The following is a 23,861-nucleotide window of genomic DNA, read 5'->3' on the forward strand; positions in this document are numbered from 1 at the left end:
CCTCATCAGCATTCCAAGCCCTGCCTTGGAAAGCTGGGGAAAAGAATCTTGCAAGCACAGGAAAAGAGACAAATTTCTTTCCTTCAAGCCTAATCTGATGATTTAAATCTATCCAGCCTAATGCCTCTCAGGCGTTCTAACCATCTTATGCCTGTTAAGAGCGCTTCTGCAGGGAGTTACTACCACTAGTAGCATCTCTTCTGATTAAACACATCTGCCACAAAATAGCAGGTGCCTTCTGGACATAGTGAAATTCACAGAAATCCTAATAGGAAATTTGCAAAAGGTTTTGAATGTTGGTGTGTGAAAACATATTTAAGTTTTCTCAGACTTTGGAGAAACAGGGTGGGAGAAGTTTGTTTAAAATTTAATGTCTTTTAAATAAAGGCAGCCCTTTGAGCCTCTGAGCCACCAGGGAAGCCCCCATGGACTATAGACCACCAGGCTCTTCTGTCCATGGAATTTTCCAGACAAGAACACTGGAGTGGGTAGCCACTCCCTTCACCCAGGGCTCTTTCCAACCCAGGTATTGAACCTGGGTCTCCTGTACTGCAGGCTGATTCTTTGGCATCTGAGTCACCAGAGAAGCCTCGGACAAAGGTATCAGAAAGATATTAATACAGTGGAGTTGTTGGCTAAAATCAATTTTTAAAAATGTAACAATTAACAAGGTTAAAGGATAATTTTCAAAAGTGTTAAAAGCATGACTTTCATGAAACACAAAAATCAACACATGTTTAAGATTCTGTGGAAACAGAAAAGATTTTACAACCAACTCAAAGGAGAATCCAAACAGCAGACACGTTTTTATATCAGGAGTGATGTGAATGTGTAAAGGGGTGGCAAAATTCACCTTTCCCACAGTGGACTGTGAAGTCAATTGCACCTCTGTGGGACAGAATTTATACACCTACAACAGGAATTATTTTATACTGCTATCAGTTTCCTACAACTTACAGAGTTGTAAAACAGCTTTGTAGAATCAGAATTAGATAACCTGGAATGATGTGCTATTGAGGATGCATAGTTTTCTATGGAGGCACAATTTTTTTCCCTACACAGATCACTGCTCATTTTATTTATTGCTGTATTCCCCAAACCTGGAACAGGGTAGATGCTCCATAAATACTTGCTAAACAGATAAATGTCTACTATGTATCAGGCATAAAGCTAAAGCCTTCACATGCATCATCCCCTTTAATCTTCCCAACAACCTTTTAAGATAAATATTATTCTCATATCACTAACTTGAAACTAGCTTGTGTGGTGTTGCACAGTTATTACTTGTCAGAGGTCGAGGGGTGGAGAGCAGGGTAGAGGCAGGTGGAGGAGGAGGATTTGCCTCAGGATTATAATCAGAAAACCCGTCTTTTTTTTTCTTCCTTATTCTTTCTTTTATTCAATACATCTTTTAAATTTGTCATTACAGTATCATGTGCCTCTAAATTAGGGGATTGTTTATATGTTACAGAGATATAGACATGATTCCTTGATGAGCTTGATACTGGAGATCCTGGCTTTAAGAAAAGTAAATGAACAGCATTACTCAGGAGAATCTAAGCATAAATTAGAGACATATGAACATCATTATTGTGGCCTTGCAGACAAGAACTGGAGAAGGCAATGGCACCCCACTCCAGTACTCTTGCCTGGAACATCCCAAGGATGGAGGAGCCTGGTAGGCTGCAGTCCATGGGGTCGCTAAGAGTTGGACATGACTGAGCGGCTTCACTTTCACTTTTCACTTTCATGCATTGGAGAAGGAAACGGCAACCCACTCCAGTGTTCTTGCCTGGAGAATCCCAGGGACGGGGGAACCTGGTGGGCTGCTATCTCTGGGGTCACACAGAGTCAGACACAACTGAAGCGACTTCACAGCAGCAGCAGCAGACAAGAACAGAATATTACCAGCCCAGATCCCAACCTGCATCCTTAGGTGCTCATTACAATTTTTAGGATAATAAAGATGGATGAATTCAGCAGTGTTTATGGGTGTGGTTTGTTTTCATAGAAAGCAGAGCAGCACTGAGGAAGCCAGCAGTGGCTAGCATTTACTGCGTGATTACTGTGGCCATGAAGTACTTTCATAGCAACACTTGGAGGCAGGTACTACCGTCAGCTCCTGTTTATGGATAAAGAAAGCCGAAGTACACCAAGTCACCTTCACAGAATCACACTGCTAAGCTGCAAGTCTAGGCACTGACCTGGGACGTCTAACTACCGCCCACCCCTCACTCTAAGAAACTCAACAGACTGCATCAGTTGTTGAGGTTTTCTCTGCCATCATGTCTTGATTTTTCACAACCCTCTTTGCCTAGGTTTATCAGAGTCTACAAGGGCACTAGGATTCCTAGAGCTTCCAGCACCACAGGGCTGGTAACTGCAGGCTGGCTTAAGTCTGGAGAGCTATCTTCTGGCCACTTGGCACCTGTGATCATTTGGGTAGTTTACATTCACCCTTGGAGAGGCAGGGGTCAGAGATCAGGGGACAAAAGTAGTCTGTCTCAAACAGATGAATGTCAAAAAGATGTGTGCCAAATGTTAATCTGAAATCATTCTCTCTTAAGTCCCCCAATAATCCCCTGCTTTCTTTGCTTGCCAGAAAACAGGCTGCCCTCAGAATGAAGTAGTAGTGTGATTTTAGACATATCCAGATGAGTTTTGACATGAAGAATAGGTATGCAGGTGTCAATAAATCGTCAGTGGTTTATTATACTATTTCATTTAATCTTCAAAACAACTCTCTGAAACAGGTACTATTATTATTATCTCCATTCAGGAGATGAATAAGTGAGGTTGAATAACTTGCCTAGGTTAAAGAGTTTGACCAAAATCCCAAGAAGTTTGAGATCTACCAACAGAGGTGTCCATGGAGACCAAAAGCAATATGACAGCTGTTTGCAACACGCCACTTAGCATAAAGCCTTTGTAAGTGGTGTCATTTACTTCATAAGCATTGAAGCATGAGATCTTTATTTCTGAGGGGTATAATGCTCACCCTCTTCAAACCATTGTAAATGCTTACCCTTCCCTCAAGGGTATCACAGAATTCCTACCCCTAATAAAAGGTAGCACTACTTTCAAATACATAACGAAAAAAGGCTTTGCTATTACTATCAGACAAACATGAAGAAACATCTCTGGTGGCTCAGACGGTAAAGAATCTGCCTGCAGTGCAGGAGATCTGGGTTCGATCCCTGGGTCAGGAAGATCCTCTGGAGAAGGGCATGGTAACCGACTCCAGTATTCTTGCCTGGATAATCCCATGGACAGAGAAGCCTGTCGGGCTACAGATCTGGACTGAAATCAGGACTTGTCAACTTTATCCCCCCTGAAGCACAGTTTTGGTGCACAGAACATGTTTCTCTGGCCTTTCATTACAGAGTTTGAAAAGAGAAGGGTGGGAGGAACGGGTGAGGCCTGCAAAAGACCCCCTGGCCCTGATGAGCATCCCCGTGGACCCATCAGCTTCCTCTCACCCACCCCATTCTCCGGCTGAGAGCCACGACCCTACAGGCTCTTACAGTTCCTGATACTGTCGTATTTCCTGCTGCCAAGTGCTTCTCGACCTCCACATACAGCACTTAAAGCCTTTGATCTAAACGGACGTGTAATTTGTGCTTTGAAGGTATTCATCTCAGGGGCAGTGAGTTAGTATTATTATACTCACTCCAGAGTTTTCCCATTCAGAAATCTCTTCTACTGAAAACACCTACCTACGGATCCTGTAACCAAGCTCATGTGAAAGGCTTCCTCCGTTTCTTTTCTCAAGGACTGCAACACTCTTATTTTCTCTAGAATCCTCCCACCCCTTAACCCTGATTACCACATACATTTGTATTGGACACTCAAAACCCATGGCTCCCTGTAATAACCACATTTGCTTGTTAAGTTGCAGTGGCGCGCCCGGATCTGGAATTTATCGCCCCTTTTAAAGTAAACCCAGGCCAGAAAATTTCAGCAGGAAGATGCTTTCTCATTGTGAGGGTGTGGGAAAGGCCATCGAGATGGGGAGAGGGACTGAGTTATTTCGGATACTGCATACTTTACCAGTTATGTCGTGCTGTTTGAATGACTCACTGTAGAGCTGATACTGATTCGGACAATGTTTCTTCAGCCACTTGCAGACATCCTGCTGGGTCCACAGGGCCACTGGTTTTGACAGCTTCACCGTAGCTGACTGCAAATAAAGAAGGAAAGGAAGGTCTGTTAACACCAGTCCCATGCCTAGAGAGGCACTGCTGTCGGAAGTCCTGCAGTGTGGTAAAGCAGGGGTCCCCAACCTCCAGACCACAGAGCAGCACCTCCTGTCAGATCAGCAGCAGCATTAGCTTAGGAACAAAGTGCACAATAAATGTAATGCACTTGAATCATCCAGAAACCATCCCTGCCCAACACTGGTCTGTAGGCAAGTTATCTTCCATGAAATGGGTCCCTGGTATCAAAAACATTGGGGATCACTGTCAAACCTACAGGCTGGATTCCCTGAAGATAAATATCTGACTCTTGTCCTCCTTTAACGGTCTTCATACCCCTGAAAACTAGGAAGAAAAGGCCCAGGTGGAGAAAGCCATGAAAATGGCACCCATTCTCGAGTTCTCTGTGTTGGGGAAAATCCCCAGGAAGCAGGGTTTTCTGATGACTACTCTAACAACAAGACAACCGGATTGCTAAGTAACTGATTAAATTTTGGGGGTGAAACAGCTGCCCCCAAATGACCTTTCTCCATATTCTAAGACAGTGTCGATTTCTCACTATCCTCCAATATCTCTAGGACCTAGGATAACTGGCCCCAGCAGGTGCTAATACTTATTTTAGGAACATTATAGGATTTAGATACTTGTATACTAAGAAGTATGCAAGTGGGCCTGGGAGTTCTGGATGTAGGGCGGTCCTGTAAAGTCTAGGAATTAATTATGCACAGTAGGTAAGGGAAAAAGTCAATTCCATCAGCATGTGGAAATGGTAATAAGATAATGGCTGTAGCTAGACTCCATGTAGAAGCCAACCAGCTGAGGTCTTTTATTGTTCACTGGATCTTTCAGGGAGGTTTATGGAACAAAACAGAGAGGTGGACGAATGGCAGGTTACAAGTATGTTCATTCATTAACAATCACCAATGGTGTTAGAGGCCCATCTTCCTCACAGACCCCAGGAACTTGGTTGAGGGGAGATGGAAGCTTAACTAGCTATACTTTTTTTTTTTTTTTTAAATCATTCTGAATCACTGTTTGCATTCCGGATCAGGATTTTAATGTAGGTCGTTTTTTAAAGGATGCTGGATGGTACACAGACCTGGCCTTAAATATCACTAACATGTCTTTCATTTCCCTTTACACTTTCAGATTATGGCAAGGGGAGAGCCTTGATTTTGTATAAGTGTTATTTAATACATTTAGTATCTTACAACACACACTGACATGATCTTTGACAAAAATAGGGCTTCCTTCAGCCTCAGAACTGTCATCAGAAAGAAGAGTTGTCATCTAGCACATAATAACTGCTCTGCTTTATTTTTTTTTATATTTAAGGTTACCCTAAATCTTTGCTTTTAAAACAAATTTGAGTTAAAAAAACCTGGATCATTATTTACAATTGCCAAGATACAGAAGCAGATTAATGGATAAAGATGTGTATACATATACACACATACACAGAAACAGATACATATACATACATACAATGGAATACTACTCAGTCATAAAAAATAACAAAAATTTGCCATTTGCAGCAACACAGATAGACACTGAGGGCATTATGCTAAGTGAAATAAGTCAGAAAGAGAAGCACAAATACTTTCTCTTATCACTAGATATCACTTATAGGTAGAATCTAAAAATAAAACAAACTTGTGGCTGTAATGACAAAGAAGCAGGCTCACAGATGTAGAGAACAACTTAGGAGTTATCAGCGGGGAGAGGAGAGAGGGCAGGAGCAATACAGGGGTAGGGGAGGAAGAGGAAAATTAATAGGTATAAAACAAGAAACAAGGATAGATGGTACAACATGGGGAATGTAGCCAATATTTTATAACAACTATAGAAGGAGAATAATCTCTAAAAATTGTGAATCACTCTATTATACACCTGTAACTTACGATATTGTACATCAACTTACTTCAATAAAAAACAGGTCAATTTCAAGAAAAAATTAAGGAAACAATAATACAGATGGTAACAGTGAAAACAGAGGATAATTCAAGTTTAGAAAATTGTTCAGGTGTTATGTTTTATTAGTATATTTCCAATTGCATGGTTCTTTGGGCCATCACTTATAAAAATCACAAAACATATATCAATTTTTGCTTTGTGCTGTGGTAAGTTTTTTCTTTCACTCTTAAGAGTGGCAGAATCCATTTTTCCAAAGATGATTTTACATGTGCACATACATGTACATATGCACATACACATCTGCTTTTCATTTATTGTGGCTGGCATGCCTCCACGGATATTGGGTTTGACGGTCCCTCCCCCTGAACTCTGACAGGGATCATAGGGAGCCGGGTCATGGAATATAGTGGGATTGATTCTATCTGTGACTTCTGAGGCTACATCATGAAAGAGATACAGCTTCTACCTGGCTCATCCTCTCTGCCACTCACCTTTGAAACCCAGACACTATATTGTGAGGAAGCCCTGACCACATGAAGAGACCAGATATAGGAGTTTTGGCCAATCCCTCAGCATAAGATCTCAGCTGACAGCCCCACTAACCTATCAACCATCAGACAAATGAGTAGACAAGCTGCAGATTATTCCAGCCACCAGGAATCAAATCCTTTAGTTCAAACTCCCAGATACCCTGATGCAGAAACAAATCAATCGCTGACCCATATAATCCACAAGGAACATATACAGTTCTTCCACCACTGTGCTGGGGTAATGGCAAACTTAGCAACTGAAACACTCAGAACAGAACTGTGACAACTGAGCTTCCCAGAGAACCCTGAACTTAACAGATGCTCTATAGAGCCATAATGAATTAATGACACCATTCTCATGAGTCTGAGGGCATAGCCCTGCCTACTTAATCAGCAGTGGATTGGAAGTCCAGCCCTCTCTTCTCTAGGCCCACTGTGTGCTGCTCATGTGGTTCCTAATTAATCTCGTCTGCCTCTTCCTTCCACTCCACAGCCTCTGGGCGCAGACAGGAAGCCCTTTCCCCTCCAATCAACCAGATCAACTGTTTTCCTAATTTTGATGAGAAAGAAGGGCCTCTGGCACGGATAGAGCAAATGAGCTAATGTTTTGTTGTTGTTTAGTTTTTTCCTTTCCGCCCGTCATCGCCTTTCCCTCACATGATTAAGAAACCAGAGATTTGGCTCTTTTAGCTAGAAATGAACTTCCCACCATGTTTCACAAGTCAGCACCTCTGAATCTGGCTCCTTCCTGCTCTAAAAAGTTTCCTTCAGATTAGCTGAATGAGTTCATAGCTGACACATCATTGCCCTGAAACCCCTAGCAAGTTTCTTGCAAGTAAAGCTAATCAAATCTTTTGAAAACGCCTATAAACCAGTCACAGAAGGCTGTAAATTAGGAAGGGAGAAGCAGGAGGGTAAAACTGCTTACATATCAATATACCAAACTTCTTGGGAGGTTATTCTTTTACTCTCTCACTTCCTAGGGAATGAAGTACCCTCAGCACCAAGACAAGCCCCATCAACTGGAGATTCAGGAGGAGACGAATCCAAACATTCCAAGTCAATGCAGAATACACCCTCACCAGCGCATCATGTATGCTTGTGGGATAGATTTCCTTTTATTATAAATCCAGGTGCTCTGAGGCTAACACTCCAGGTGTGGCCTTGATTTCCCTTCACCCTATACTTTTAGTTCTTGTTGTTTAGTCACTAAGTTGTGTTTGACTCTTTGTGACCCCATGGACTGTAGCCTGCTAGGTTCTTCTGTCCGTGGGATTTCCCAGGCAAGAATACTGGAGTGGGTTACCATTTCCTTCTCCAGGGGATTTTCCCAATGCAGAGATTGAATCCACATCTCCTACAGTGGCAGGCTAATTCCTTACCATTGATCCACCAGGGAAGCCCACACTCTCATCTTACTCTGCAGTAATTTGACGTTACCTGTTTAGATGGTAAAGCTTCAGGCATACATTTTTAAGATTATATGAGCCTACAGGGATATGCCTCCCTGTAAACAGGCATAACAGATATACTGGGGAGGGACAGAGATTCCTACTGTTAATAAGCCCTGTTTGTCTCTTACTCAGATAGTGATGTAAGTATTGGCCCCATTTAACTGACTCAGCCTTGGCTCTAATCTGAACTTGTTATTAGTTGGCTACATGTTAACTTGTGAAGAGACATTGTGACTCCCATGGCCCCATCTGCAGCTGCCTTCTCCATTCTCAGAGCAGACTTTTGTTTGTTTTGCTTCAACTTTTCCCCGTGGAGCAGCCCAGGTCAACTTCCACTCCTCCTCATTATGATGCCCCTAATAGCAACCAAGCTTGGGGAGTCAATGCCATCACCTGATTTCTTTAAAGAGGTGAGACTTCATTTCTCTGCGCAATCTGGAACAGCAAACATGTGTCAAACACACATCAGTCTATTCAATAACCACATTGTCCCACTGGGAGGTATAGAGCTGTCCAGTCTTCATGGTGTTATTTCCTTGCCCCTCCCACCCAACAGGCATGCCTCTCTCTACACGCAACATTAGATAATTTTCTTGAATATGTTGTATTTCCCCTCAAAGGAAGAGTCTAAACCAAAATAACAGGTCATAAAACAAAGAGAGAGTATTTCATATTTATTAGAAAGTAATTAAAAAAAAAAAATCTTGCCCAAGGCAAACATTAGAAAAACCACCTGCCCCCATTTCTTTCTCCATGCTCAGGAGGTCTGCTGCATCATACTCTGATTTGCAGCCCTGGAGACAATTTTGGTTTATTCTGCTGCCCTGAAAGAGGCCGGAGGCAGTTTGTTATCTTAAACCCTAAACACTGGACACCATGCAGAATTCCAGGCATTTTCTTTCTGAATTGGTCCTGGTCTTTCTACAGACAATGTGAATGTGCATTTCAGACGCCGTTACTTTCTGTTTTACAGACACCTCACTTTATGCAAAAGACACATGATATTTCCGAAAGTCCTTTAAAAGGACTTTTAAAGAAAGATGTCTGCAAATTATTTTTTGCAAGAAATTCTCATTTTAATTTTGCTTTAATCCATAATTTCAACTATGTTTTCTAGTAGTTTCTGATCTGCATTTAATTGGAAGAGATCCTTTTGTTTTTTTAAGAAATTAATTCATTTATTGGCTGTGTTGGATCTCCGTTGCTGCACAGGCTTTCTCTAGTTGTGGTGAGTGGGGGTTACTCTCTCATTGTGGTGCATGGGGTTCTCATTGCAGTAGCTTCTCTTGTTGCAGAGCATGGACTCTAGAGCATGCGGTCTTCGCTAGTTGTGGCACATGGCTAGTTGCTCCATGGCATGTGGGATCTTTTTGGACCAGGGATCGAACCCATATCCCCTGAATTGGCAGACAGACTCTTAACCACTGGACCTCCGGGGAAGTTCTAGAAAAAATTCTTAAGTTATATGTTGTTTAAGGTAAACGTGTGGCATTTCTGCTAAATAATAAAAAAATGCTTTAAAGGAGTTTGATATTGAAAGAACATGTTACAAAATACTTTTAAAGCTAAATTTTATCTTATAATTCAGTTATCCCTTATTTGTTTTGCAATATAAATTCTTTTTTTTTGGTAATTTACTGGGTTTTGATTTATAAAAGAATGCTGAAATTTTAAGCCCCCAATGACTGTGCAAACTCTTAATGAGTTCAGCTTACATGAAGCCCAGTGTGTTGATTGGAAAAATTAGAGAAAGCAAAGACTGTTTACTGCCATTGGCAGGACAAAGAAAGCTTTATGGCCAAATATCAGAAAGCAGTAAACATACTTGCTTATAATGAGATGCTGCAGGTATTTGTAAACTCTAAAATTGCTTTTTCCTCTCTTACCATCTTGTAATGTCTTTTCTTTAGCTTCAGATCTTCTCTTTTATCGTCTTCCATTGTGTAATCTTACTCAAGATTAGAGAAAGGAAGGAAGAGAGGGGAGGAAGGACGAACATGTATACTCACACAATAACCCATTAATGTCTGTTCTAGCAGACTTCATGCTCATTTACCAAAAAATTGCCTTTAGTTATCAAGAAGGATGGGCTAGTTTACAGAATACTTGGCATTTAAATTAAGTAATTTTAAAGTACTAATAATGCCCTCTTTGGCCACCTTCACTCTTTCAAGGGAAAAATGTGATTAGACAAATTTTAAAAGGTATCTCTTCTATTATATTTTATTCCCCGGGTAGTTTATGGGATCCACTAGGTCCTTCTCAGGTTTAAACCAAAATATCTTATGGGAATGAAGCTCTTAAACATCTGCCCCCCCGAGAGAAGATATTTCACTCCTAGAAAGTTTCCAGGTAAAAGTAAAACATTTTTCCTCTTGAATGAATGAAAGACTCATTTCATTCACATTTTCCGACATTGACTACTGCTTCAGTTATCACCTGAATCACTGTATGCTTTCTAGTTGTGGTGCTCATCTCTTCTGAGCAGTGTAACACCTCTAACTAGCAGTAACGGCTTTGCAACTTCAGTCATTTTTTCCAAGTATACGGTGTGGCATTGACTAATTCCTTCAACAGGTCTTCATGGGGCATCTGTTTCAGACCTGTTACTTTCCAGTCTCCTCCACCAGGTATTGTAGCTTGTTACTATTCCCTTCACAAAGTAGTGTCCTAAATGTGGTGACTACAAAAATGAAATGTGTTACTAAGTCTAAACCTTCACTATTACTTAGTCATATCAATGACTTGTACTGAACTTAGGGGAAAGTTCTAAAACTTTACATCTTCTTTAAGTGAATTTCTGTCAAATTAGCATTCTTCTGATTCTGAAGCAGATTTTTTTATCAACATTAATTTTGCAGGTTTCAGCCATCATTTGAGATCCTTATTAAATAGGGCATTTGGTTATTCTCCCATATCTGCACCATCCATGTAAAGAAAAGGTATTTGAGGTCCTCAATAGCTTTAAAAAGTATACCAGGGTCCTGGAACTAAAAGCTTGAGAATCACTATTTTAAGGCGTCATCATGGTGGTGCCATTAAAGAAAAAAAATAGAAAAAGATGTTTGGCTTGACATAGTTGTTTTCCTTTAACTTGTCCATATTAAATTTTTGATGGCCTTTTTTCCTTCCAAAATTATCTGAACTATAGAAACTGAAAATCTGAAGGAATCTAAATGGTAGGTTCAAGTTTAAACTCAAGGCAAGAGTCCAATCCACTTTAAGACATCTGAAACGGTGACCAGAAACCTGGATCAGGATGGATATATCAAGGGTGTGTGTGTGTGTATAAACAACCTCACTTGAATACATAAAGATCAAATGTCAATCCCGTACCTGAAAATAATTACTACATTTTTTTTCTCTCTTTTTTTTGAAGCTACACAGATCTAGAGAAACCTAGATCTGAGAAAACTGCAATCTAGATTCAAGATTCTCTCTGAAAGTTTATAGCATTAGAAAATGTGTCCTGTGAAAGGTACCATTATTTCAGGTCTATAAGCAGTAGTCTTTTGTATCAAATATATCAAATGGTTTTTTGTATCAAAGCCAAAGTCAGACCTCCATCATCTTTCTCACTGCTTTTTGAGTCCTACTTTTGGAGCAATTCAAGATAAATTTACTACCTGCTGGACTTAATTCCAGTTCACACATCACACTGGGGCTCTCCATGGGATCACATGTCTTTTTTTTTTAATTTTGGTATATGATGAATCCCAAATCATATCTCCAGGCCTAACTTCTCTTCAAACTGTATAACTGATGACTTCACAGTTCTATTTGCATATCTAGGAAACATTTTCTTTTTTTGATATGCTGAGTTTTTGTTTATTCAAGAAAAATTTATAAAGCAGTTATTACATGCTTGCCCTGTTATATAGTCAAGGGGAATAGAGTGCTACACAATTGTTTTTTCCTTAACCACACAGAGTTTATGTGTTTACATCTAACCTGATCCCTGCCTCTTCCCTCCTTTCCCTCCACAATTATTTGTTTGTTAGCAAACAGTCTAATTCACTTCGTCCAAAAATGACCTCCTGTTCTTCCTACCCAGACTGCTGTCTACAGCTCATCTGAGAGAGACAGCCTGCTTCTTGTTGCTGAAACCCTGAATCTTGGATTAATCATGGATGCCTTTCTCTTGAAGTCCATGTCTCATCTATTGGGGAAACTTGAGGGGATCTACCTTCATTATATGCAGACTCCACTTCTCTTTTCATCACCAACACTGATACAATCATGATTAGAAACACTATTATGCCACATCTAGATTACTTCATCAAGGTACCCAATGCACCTAACAGAGCATTTTGTTTTCCCCCTGCCCTTATTTTAAATCTTTACATGTTCAACACAACTTCGAGCAATCTGAGCACCTAAATCTGTGATACCACCTTCATTACTTTTTTCTAAAACATGCGCTTCCACTACACTTTCTTGCTGTTACTCACACATGCCAACTATACTTACTCTTTGTTTTGCCTGAAATGGTCTTCTCCCAGATACTTACACACAGCTAATTCCCTCACTTCCTTCAAGCCTTTGTTTCAATACTACCTTTCTAATAGTCCTGCCCAATCTCCCCTAATTAAAAATGCAACACTGTCCCCTCCAGCTTCCAGAACTCATTACCTTGTTCCACTGCTTCCATCTCCATAGCAAGTACCAGAGTTAACTTTGTCTTTTGTTTATTATCTGTTTCTTTCCACCAGCTTACAGCCTCCTCAAGGGCAAAGATCTTTTTTATTTCACAAAGAATCCCACACTTCAGAACAGTGCCTGGCACACAGCACTGATAATTTGTGGAAGGAATGAAAGAAAGGTCTGTCTATCATATATCACAGCTCCTATATCCTTGAGTGTCAGAAAACTGGTTCAAGTCCCAGCTGTGCTTTTGACATTCCCAGGTTGGGAGTAAAACAGGCTTTCTTCCGATTAGATTTCTCTCATAGTGAGCCAAAAATGCAAAGGCAGTCTGGCACTATAATTCTTAGCAAGATAGCTCACATCTCTGATCCTCTTTTTTTTCTTTTTTCTTTTTTGAATGATACAAAGAGTGATGTAATGAAAGAACTTGGCATGTGGAATCAGGCAGATCTGGATGGAAGGTCAGCTTTGGCATTCACTAGCACTGTGACCTTGGGCAGGTCATGAACCTTTCTAAACATGCTCCTCAACATGCTGGAAACAATTCCGACCTTGTCCTTGGTGGAAGGATGAGAAATAGTTTATCTAAATGCTTAAAAGTGTCTGCACACACTATGTTCTCAGGAGAGTTACGGTCACATCTCTTGAAGGGCACCAGGACACCCGCCTACTGAATTCTCAGGCCTGATGCGGGGAAGCAATAGTGTGGTGAACACAGTCAGTCTTCAGAACCTGGCTGACTTGAGCTCAGTTACAGGCATTAGCAGTTGGCGTTAGGAGTACCAAGCAGAGATCTGAAGGAAAACAGCTCGCATGAAAGGAGGAAGACAAAAAGGCACTGGTGGAAAAGGTAGATACAGGAGCAGGGAGACAGTGAGCAAATGCAGAAGAAGGACAGAAAGCAAAGATGGAAAAATAAAGATACCAAATTAGGAGACACGAGGAAACGGTCCTCCTTATTCAGGCTGGCTTTGCTGCAACCACACAAACAAAACCTCACACTTTCCAACAATAGGGTCATGCCATTGGTTTTTCTCGGACTCAGAGTCAGCTCTTTCGTGTCTCCAGGGGTAGTCAGACAGAAAGCATCCTAATTTCACACCAAAGATACAGCCCCGATTCCCCAGGCACCTAACTATTTACAAAGGCACATCATCCAGATGTGTAGACTCTACTGCTCACAAGCTGTGAAGCGGATGCTTGCATTCAATGCTGGTTAAGATCTGCTGCATCCCAAGTGTGGGTTACTGGGTATGTATCAGGGTTTCTAACAATAAAACCTCATGGAGGGAATACACAGACATATGCAGGCAGTCAATAGGAAACGAGATCCCTCTGGCATCCTGGATGGCTGTAACTATCAAGGCCTGCCTTTCCTATCAGCCCAGATTGTCGCACCTGTCGAGAGGAACACGAAGGGAGAGCCTGCACTTTGAGCCTGATCATAGTACGGAGGGAAAACCCATCAGTTATCTGCCCAGGTGAGCACACCCTACGGGTCGGTGCAAGAAGCCAGGGCACATGTACACTCCAAGCAAACCCCTGAATGAATGCCAGATGAAACAGAAGCAAAAATGAAACCAAACAGGAAGCATAAAAATGGTTGTTGATCATCCTTGTTTCATATTTTCATGAAAATTCCTTTGGAACAACAATGTGGTACATTGATAACAAAAATGTCCTCAGTGCAAAAAAAACCAAAAAAAGACCCTTTGCAATATGATTGGTCCTTAGATTCCCAAGGCAGCGCCTATTTATTTATCCATCTCTTAGGTATAGGGGTAGGGGAGAAGGGAGCCCGGTGACTTGCTTTGATCAGAAGAACAAGGCAGAGCTGATGATACGTGAGGTCAAGAGATCTTTTGCACTTGGGCCTTCTTCTTGCTCCTCTGAAATTGCTAGAACAGTCCTGGTTAAGTTGGACCAAATTGGGCTTGGGAAAGTGGCAGAGGAGATTAATGCCATTCGAGACATACTATTAGGCACAGTTTTATAACAGCATATGGGAGCGAGAATTGTTTCAAGTGCTTTAGATAGATCATCTTTAATCTTTCCAACAACCTACAATCTTTCCAACAATCCACAAAGTAATTATTATTTTCAGTTTATAAAGGAACAGGCTTAGAGGGGTGAAGTAACTCATCCAAGGTCACACTGCTAGCGAATTCAAACTCCATTCTTATTCCATACTATCACTTTGGCCTGATGAACATAGCGGGAAATGAGGGTTATGATATCATGTTGGCCTGATGGATGCAGGGGCAAAAAGATGTGACATCTTACTGAGGTGCCCAGTGCTAGACTGCTTCCTTAACTGAATCAATGAAGATAAATCTGATCTGCCTTTGTCCTGAGCATGCCAAGCTTAGAGCTGGAATTGGCACCAGTCATAAGACCCCTAGTCCAGGGCTCTTTATCCTTATTATGGAAGGAGGCACATTTTTTGGTACTGTATGGGAAGGAAGGCAAGCCTCATCTCTGTCTCTCAACTACATCCCCAATAAAATGTGAAGAAAAACATCTCTCTCCATCTTGCAAAGCTGTTGTGATGACCAAATGAAATAATCAAAAGGCTAAGTGTTCACTTTGAATGAAAATACAGAAAAAGAGAGGGCCAATGGGTCTCAGGAAGTTGAGGGCACCATGCTGTTGGCACTCAGGAGAAAACAAAAGCCCTAGGAGAATGTTGCTGCAGCTATATTTAGCAGGGACAGGATAGGGACTTGGTTTTGGAAAGCTTAAAATCTCTACAATCTGTTAGGGTCAGAGCCAGACTATGTAAAGCTTCTAATACTAGTGTTGCCAGGCTTTAAAAGTCAAGCCTATATAAAGGATGGTCATTCTCCAGGCCCACGACTTCTCAGTGGCAGAATAATTTGTTTGTAAGTTCAACTGAGCCACATGAAACTTAGTTAAATGAGGGCCATTATGGACTAAGTGTCTGTGTCTCCAATACATATGTTGAAGCCTTAACCCTCAGTGTGACTGTATTTGGAGGCAGAGACTTTGTGGGAGTAATTAAGGTTAAATGAGGTCACATGGTGGGGTCTTGATCCCACAGGATTACTGTCCTTAGAGAAGAAGAGACATCAGAGAGCTCTTTGTAGCTCTCTCCAGGGTGTGGACACAGCAAGAAGGTGGCCCATTTCCAAGCCAGGAAGAGAGCTCTCAACAGAATCTGCATGCTGGCATTCTGATCTTAGACTTCAGCCTCTACAACTGTGACAACAGAAAGTTCTTTTATTTAAGCTACTCAATTTGATGGTGTTTTATTATGGCAGCCCAAGCTAACTAATACAGGGGTTAATTCTAGTTCAGATAAACTGGCCAGATGGACAAAATAGTCTGACAATCTAAGGCTGATAGAACTCTGAAAACCTTAGAACATAAAAGGGAAGAGAATAAAATAGAGGTAACATGCATTTTATCATAAAAGCAAAAATACATTTTTCTTGTATATGTACATTTACCTTTTAAGTACTTTCATATAATTAAAGAAAATTTTTACTTTGGATTGATCTCATCAATACAATTACCTTTATTATCATAAACTATTTTCCCACAAACCATGTCTACACTCATATTTTTAAGGCCATATTTCCCTCTGAACAAAAAATCATGTACTTTCACTAGCTTACCAATTTAGGTCGTTTTTATGCTTCTATAGTCATCCTGTCTATTTTTAACCTTCTTGTTGCTATCAAGGAAAGCATGCACATTTTTTTTTAAAGAAGTTATACAAAAGAGCTTACACTGAAAAACAAAAGTTCCATGCCTTCTCATTGGAAACTATTAGTTCTTTGAAGTTGAACACACACACAGCCTAACTTAAATATCTCCCTTCTCCAATCCCAGTTGCAATTTCCAGGGGCAATCTCTTAATGATTCCTCTTTTCAGTCTCTTTAACTTACCAAACTTAGAGAATTATCTGTAGATTTCTCCATGACAAGGATGAGAAGTTCACACACATAATGCTAGTGTACTCCTTCCTTCTCCTTGGTTTACTCTTTGTATTAATAACTTTAGCTCTTAATTGGTTATCTTTGTAGCCTTGATATATTTAAATATAGGATTTTCCAAATAATCCCCTTTATATTTTTTTCTATGGCTTTTCATTTCTTCCTACATTTTCAATACTTGCTCACCTCCTTCCAAGTCCCACCTCTGTCATCTACAATATTATTTTTATACTGTCATGGTTAATGGTGGATATTTTGCCCTTCAACCTCTATCTGGTCTGCTGCATTATGACTGTAGGTAGATTCAAAGTTAAAAAAATCAATAAGCAGCATTCACCTTATTATGACTGTGTAAATACTGTTCAAATGTTGAGCCAATTAGTCTGGTTTGGATTTTTTCTTGTGTCACATTCTCAGCATTCCAATGTCATATTTGCTGAGAATCTCAAAGAAGCTTCCCAACATGAAAACCAAATACACTTTCTTTTGTTATATGCCAACAGTTGCTTAAACTCATTCCACAATTTCGTTTGCTATTTCCACATATCATCCATACATTCATCAACATTAAGGGCCAATAAAATATGGTTTCATGGGCAGGTTCATCCACTACCTGTTTCTGTATGGTCCACAATCTAATTAATCATAGTTTTTATTTTTAAATAGTTAAAATAACCAAAGAATAGTAATATTTTATGATGGGTAAAAGTTATATGAAACTCAAACTTCAGTGTCCATCAAGTTTTACAGGAACTTGGCTATGCCTATCTGCCTTCAGGCTACAAAACTGGAGTGAATGATTTTGACAGAGACCAAATGCCTTGCAAAGTTGAAAATATTTACTATCTGGATCTTCACAGGAAAAAGTTTGCCAACCCTTGTTCTACACATGGGGAGAGATTTTTCTCAATTTCATGTGCCAAATCATCTATGACATTTTAAAATTTATTTCAAAAATTGCATTGTAATTTCCATGGGCTGACTTATTCTCTGATATGTACCTTTTTCACGGCATCCAGGACTTAAAAAAAAAAATGAATGCATTCTATATGGATGCAGTATATTTCTGAATATCTCTGAGGATACAAGAAGAATTTTTAAAAGGAAGATTTTATTATTCAAAAGTTCTCTTTGCACATATTTGGCTTTATCTGTAGGTTTCCTGCAAATATCTGGTTTATATCTTTATCTCCTAATGAAAAAAAAATGAGGCAATGGAGACTAGACAGGGATTTCTGTGTATTTGCACTGGGCATGATGCCTGAGTAACCTATTACTCAAAACGATCCCCAAATGCCAAAATGAAGATGACCTCACTCTCAAGGGCTAATACCCATACAATATGCTCCAGTTCATCCCACACACTTAAAAAAAGGTAACTTTTAAGAGACATACGATTTGTCTGCTTGAGGCATAAACATCTGGCCAGGAGGCTTTCCTTCTACAAGCAGGAATGGGCAAGGGAAAGACTGATGAAATTGCTTTACTGACCCCCTGTTTTATGTCCTGTTTCTCGCTCCTGGCCCCACGTCTAGAACCTCTTTGAGATTTTACAGTGAAACTCACTGGTGTCTCTCCCCACTTCCTTTCTCATTGTTATTGCCATCAATGTTTATATTTTCCTACTGTCATCATATTTTTTAATAACTTTTTATTTTGCATTGGGTTATAGCCCGTTAACCATGTTGTGATAGTCTCAGGTGGACAGCCTCCCTGTGGCTCAGATGGTAAAGAACCTGCCCGTAGTGAGGGAAACACACGTTCGATCCCTGGGTCAGGAAGATCCCCTGGAGAAGGAAATGGCAACCCACTCCAGTACTCTTGCCTGGAGAATTCCATGGACCGAAGAGCCTGGTGGGCTACAGTCCACGGGGTCACAAAGAGTCAGACATGACTGAGTGACTAACACTTTCACGGCCGATTCATAGTGCTGTGCTAGTTTCAGGTGAAGGGACTCAGCCACACACATACATGGATCCATTCTCCCCCCAGTTCCCCTCCCATCCAGGCTGCCACATAACACTGAGCAGATTCCCATGGTATTTAACAGGGAGAAGACACAGACCTCTGTGCTCAGTTTGCAGTCAGTACAAATGATTGCCATATTTACTTATTTCTAAAAATTGATATACTATTTTATACATGCAAAAGAATATATGTCCACATATAGGCACACGCACTTGTGTTCCAATGAAAAGCTAATAACGGAATCATTTCTCCACTAATAGACAATTTATATTGTTCCTCATTTTTCTGCCACCATGTATTTTGAAAACCCAATCTCCCCCTTCCCTACCTTCAGCTCTTGCCCCATTTTTCCATTCTCTTCACAGACAGACAGAAAAAATTGTCTAGGGTAATCGTCTGTTTTAGCACTGCATGTTGTTGATCTTGTTGGGCTTCCCTCCCTCCTCCTCCAAGTGAACACACTCTTGTCACGGCCACTGAGGCATCATCCAGGTGGCTAAGTCCGGTATCACTTCTTCCAATAGCACACCTCCCCTTCAGGTGGCCCCTCGGTTGCATGTGACACCATGAGACAAACTGTGATGGTGAAATACTTCCTTCCCCTGGTTTCCATACACCTCACTCTAATGGTGTTCTTTCCACCTCTCTAGTTACTTCTCTTTCTCCAAGCTGCTTCTTCTCTGGAGGGATGGAGGGATGGTGTGCTCAGTGGCTCAGTGGTGTCCAACTCTTTGCATCCCCATGGACTGTACCTCATCAGGCTCCTCTGTCCATGGAATTTTGCAGGCAAGAATACTGGAGGGGGTTGCCATTCCTACTCCAGGGGATCTTCCCGACCCAGGGATTGAACCCATGTCTCTTGTGTCTCCTGCTTCTCCTCTAACTCACTCCTAAACGGTCTGCTCTGGAATGGATCCTGGAGCCACTTCCGTTCTCTATGTGCACTCTTACCTGTGGTAATTTCAACTCCTGTTGGCTTTAAATACTGTCTATAAGTCAGTGATACCGAAGTTTTATACTCCTTCCTCAGTATCTCTAACTTCAACTTATTTAGACAAATCACCAACTTTATGTCTCACTTGGATGTCCAATAGGACTTTTAAACTCAACATATCCTAAAACGAATTCACAATTTCCCTCAATTCTGTTTTTCTGCCACTCTTTTTGTGAGGCTGCCAGGGCTAACACTATGACAGGCGGCCCGGACCTAAGTTTCGGTTTCCCCTGAAATGGTAAGATTCCCTACCCGCATCAGGCCGCCTGGAGCCAGCCAATCAATATGCGCCCAGTAAGAAACAAAGGGAAAACTGAAAAGCCCAGGAACGCCCAAGTTTGAAAAGAGCCCGCGAAGGTTTGGGCCAATAAGATTACTTTGCAAACATGTAACCAGTCCGCTTAAGCCAGCTACCAACTGCTTATGCACACCCTATAAATTTGGGTAACAGCTCAGGCTCAGCGCTCTCTGACCCCGCACCACTGCGTTGGACGCGGCAGGAGCCCTGACTCGAGTCAGCAATAGACTTCCCTTTTTTTGCGAGTTGCATTGTCTTGGAAGCCTTCTCTCTCGGGGATTCGGACATCGGGCATAACAGTTTTAACATCCTGGAATCGTTCTTTCATTCCTTACCTTTCCCTCACCCTTTTTCTAATATACAAGTATACATGATCCATACCAAGACTACGGAGTCTGCATGAAAATTGTGTCTGGGATCCTTCTACTCAAGTTTACTTCTTCCAACCCCCACAGGTAACCATTTGTCACCTAGACTTCAGCAATAATTTTGTCTCATTTCCCAACTTCCACACTTGCCATCTATAATCTATTGTCCATAGCTCAATAAGGATAAACTCTTCTTAAGTGTGTAAATCTGATTCAGTTCATTATCTTCTCCTTCCACTTATAAAATCCAAACTCCATCCTCTAGCCTGAAAAGCACTTTCCTGGGCTTCAATGCTTCTCCAAAGCCATCTCTAATTCTTCTTTGCCTTGGCCTTAATGTTCTAAGATCAAGACATTCTCACCTTCTCTCTGTTCCTCCAACACACAAGGCCCATCCCTGTTCTAGAGCAAGCACCGAAGGCTAGCCATTTTCTCAGCTCTGCTCCTGACTAGCACTGGCTTATCATTCGGATCTCAGTTTCAATGTCACTTCCTCAGAGTTGACTTCCTTGACCATCAGTTCATAACTAATTCCTCAAACATTAATGCATTATAGTCCTTATTATCTAATAATTTTCCATTTACTTGTCTACTACTATATTCTCTGCACCTAGAACTTGGCACAGAGTAAATATTCTTTAGATGATAAACAAATCAAACAGGTAATATAGGTCTACCTCCAGAGTCTGGACTGATTCTTGATTATGATGATGCATAAATTCTAAAATAAGAATACAGAATTACACTTTATCTCTTTGTGTCTTTGTGCAAGTTTAAAAATAAACAAGAATTATTTTTTAGTGCAGCTCTAAGGTCACAGAAAAGTAGTGATTTTGGGCTCCAAAATCACTGCAGATGGTGACTGCAGCCATGAAATTAAAAGATGCTTGCTCCTTGAAAGAAAAGCTATGACCAACCTAGACAGCATATTAAAAAGCAGAGACATTACTTTATTGACAAAGGTTCATCTAATCAAAGATATGGTTTTTTCGGTAGTCATGTATGGATGTGAGAGTTAGACTATAAAGAAAGCTGAACACTGAAAAATTGATGCTTTTGAACTATGGTGTTGGAGAAGACTCCTGAGAGTCCCTTGAACTTCAAGGACATCCAACCAGTCCATCCTAAAGGAAATCAGTCCTGAATATTCAGTGAAAGGACTGATATTAAAGCTGAAACTCCAATACTTTGGCCACCTGATGTGAAGAACTGACTCATCTGAAAAGACCCTGATGCTGGGAAAGATTGAGGGCGTGAGAAGAAGGGAACAACAGAAGATGAGATGGTGGATGGCATCACTGACTCGATGGACATGAGTTTGAGTAAGCTCTGGGAGTTGGTGATGGACAGGGAAACCTGGTGTGCTGCAGTCCATGGGGTCACAAAGAGTCAGACATGACTGAGCGACTGAACCGAACTGAAAGTTGAGTGGCAGGTACAGAGATAATTCACATACTTCTGCCCATGCACATGCAGTCTCCCCTATTGGCATTATTCACCACTAGAGAGGTACATTTGTTACAACTGATGAGCCTACATCGATACATCATCATCTAAAGTGTCCACAGTTTACATTAGGATTCACTCTAGGTGTTACACATTTTTTTGTGTGTTTGGACAGATGGATAATGACAGCTATTTACCATTATACTACCATAAAGGATAGGTTTGCTGCCTTAAAAATCCTCTGTGTTTAGCCTGTTCATTCCTGCCTCTTCCCTAACCCCTGACAACCAGTGATCTTTTTTACTATCTCCATAATTTTGACTTTCCATAATGCCACAGTTGAAATTATATAGTATGCAGCCTCTTCAGCTTAACTTCTTTCACTGAGTAATTTAAGTGTCCTCCACTGAGTCTCCAATTCATCAATGACAGTTCAGATGTCCCTAGCCCAGTGCTGGTTCCCATGGACATTCATGCTCTGATGAGATGTGAGTCTCTATATTTGCCTGTTAATTTCTCTAATTAAGGAGGCAGTAGTTTGCTACGTGACCTCACTTCTCTTGTGGATCTAAGAAGAGTTATTGATTTTTCAGTGTGTTCAGCTTTTTCTTGTTATTAGGATAGAGGGACGACTTCCAAGTTTCTTACATGCTGGATCAGAAGTCAGTCTTCCTTGTGTCATTTGCTGATCCAGTTTGATGGGAGAAAAAGATTTTTGTGTAAGACAAAGACGCACAGTGAAGCAACCTGCCAAGCAACAGCAATCTTGGATACCTGAATTTGAAAACCGTGAGGGTTCTGTCCTCATTCTTTCATTCATATGCATTTACTGGTCACCTGATTAGCACCTTGCATTGTATATTATGTGTGGGTTACTGAGCACTGACTGACACAGAGACGTGCATAGTGCACTTCGTATTCACACACGAGTCTGAAAGACCAAAGATAAGATAAGGGAGGTTGGAAGACACCATGAACAGGCACTCAGTTGGCTCTGCTCAAATGGAATTCCAGAGACCTAGATTTGTATCTTGGCTTTTTCATACACTGGCTATTTAATTTTAAGCAGGTGATAATTTCTTTATGCCTCTGCTACGGTGACTTTTAAAGACACTTGCTCCTTGGAAGGAAAGCTGTGGCAAATCTAGACAGAGTATTAAAAAGCAAAGACGCCACTTTGTTGAAAAACGTCCATCTAGTCAAAGCTATGATTTTTCCAGTAGTCATATACAGATGTGAGAGTTGGACCATAAAGAATGCTGATCACCGAAGAATTGATGATTTCGAACTATGGTGCTGGAGAACACTCTTGAGAGTCCCTTGGACTGTCAGGAGATCAAATCAGTCAACCCTAAAGGAAGTCAGCCTTGGAAGGACTGATGCTGAAGTTAAAGCTCTAATACTCTGGCTACCTGATATGAACAGCCAACTCATTGGAAAAGACTGATGCTGGGAGGGATTGAGGGCAAAAGGAGAAGCGGGAGGCAGAGGATGAGATGGTTACATAGCATCACCAACTCAATGGATGTGAATTTGAGCAAACTCTGGGAGATAGTGAAGGACAGGGAAGGCTGGTGTGCTGCAGTCCACAGGTTGCAAAGAGTTGGACATGACATAGCAACTGAACACACATGATGACTTCGATGAGAAAATCAACTCAAAACATATCATTTATTCTGCTACACCTGATGATTAATAATTATTAATAACTGATAGCCTCTACCATTACTGTTATTTTATTTTTGCTTCTACTGCTGCTATATCTATTCTGCCTTCAATGGCTACTCTATTTATTGCTACTGAAGTGTAGGTCAGGTGCAAATCAGAATTAAGCATGTTTTAGAAATACTGACAGCTGCATAATAAACCAGTTTTGTTATTTCTCAGTGGCCTAATTTACCCAGATCTACTAGAAGGAAAAAATGCAAAGGATTTGATGGTTGCCATTCCATAACCTCTTCCAAAAACAGTATGAAAAGGTAAGAAAGATGGCATTGTATCCTGTTGATTTCTTAGATCTTGGCATGAATCTGGCAGCTTTACTCACAAGAGAAATGAAGGCCAGAGGAGTAGGCCAGCCTTCTCT

The 23,861-nt window shown here is 40.9% G+C and overlaps 1 protein-coding gene across 2 annotated transcripts in view; it reads right to left on the bottom strand.

Moving 5' to 3' along the window:
* The window catches only part of SAMD12 (sterile alpha motif domain containing 12), a 430,287-nt gene that overhangs the window by 241,063 nt on the left and 165,363 nt on the right, over positions 1–23,861 (bottom strand). For both annotated transcript variants that reach the window (XM_065903151.1, XM_065903150.1), the window contains exon 3: positions 4,051–4,180. In XM_065903151.1, coding sequence (XP_065759223.1) covers positions 4,051–4,180 — 130 coding nt within the window. The remainder of the gene's footprint in view (positions 1–4,050; positions 4,181–23,861) is intronic.

Source organism: Muntiacus reevesi, chromosome 12 (genome assembly GCF_963930625.1).
Source record: "Muntiacus reevesi chromosome 12, mMunRee1.1, whole genome shotgun sequence".
Classification (NCBI taxonomy): Eukaryota; Metazoa; Chordata; class Mammalia; order Artiodactyla; family Cervidae; genus Muntiacus; species Muntiacus reevesi.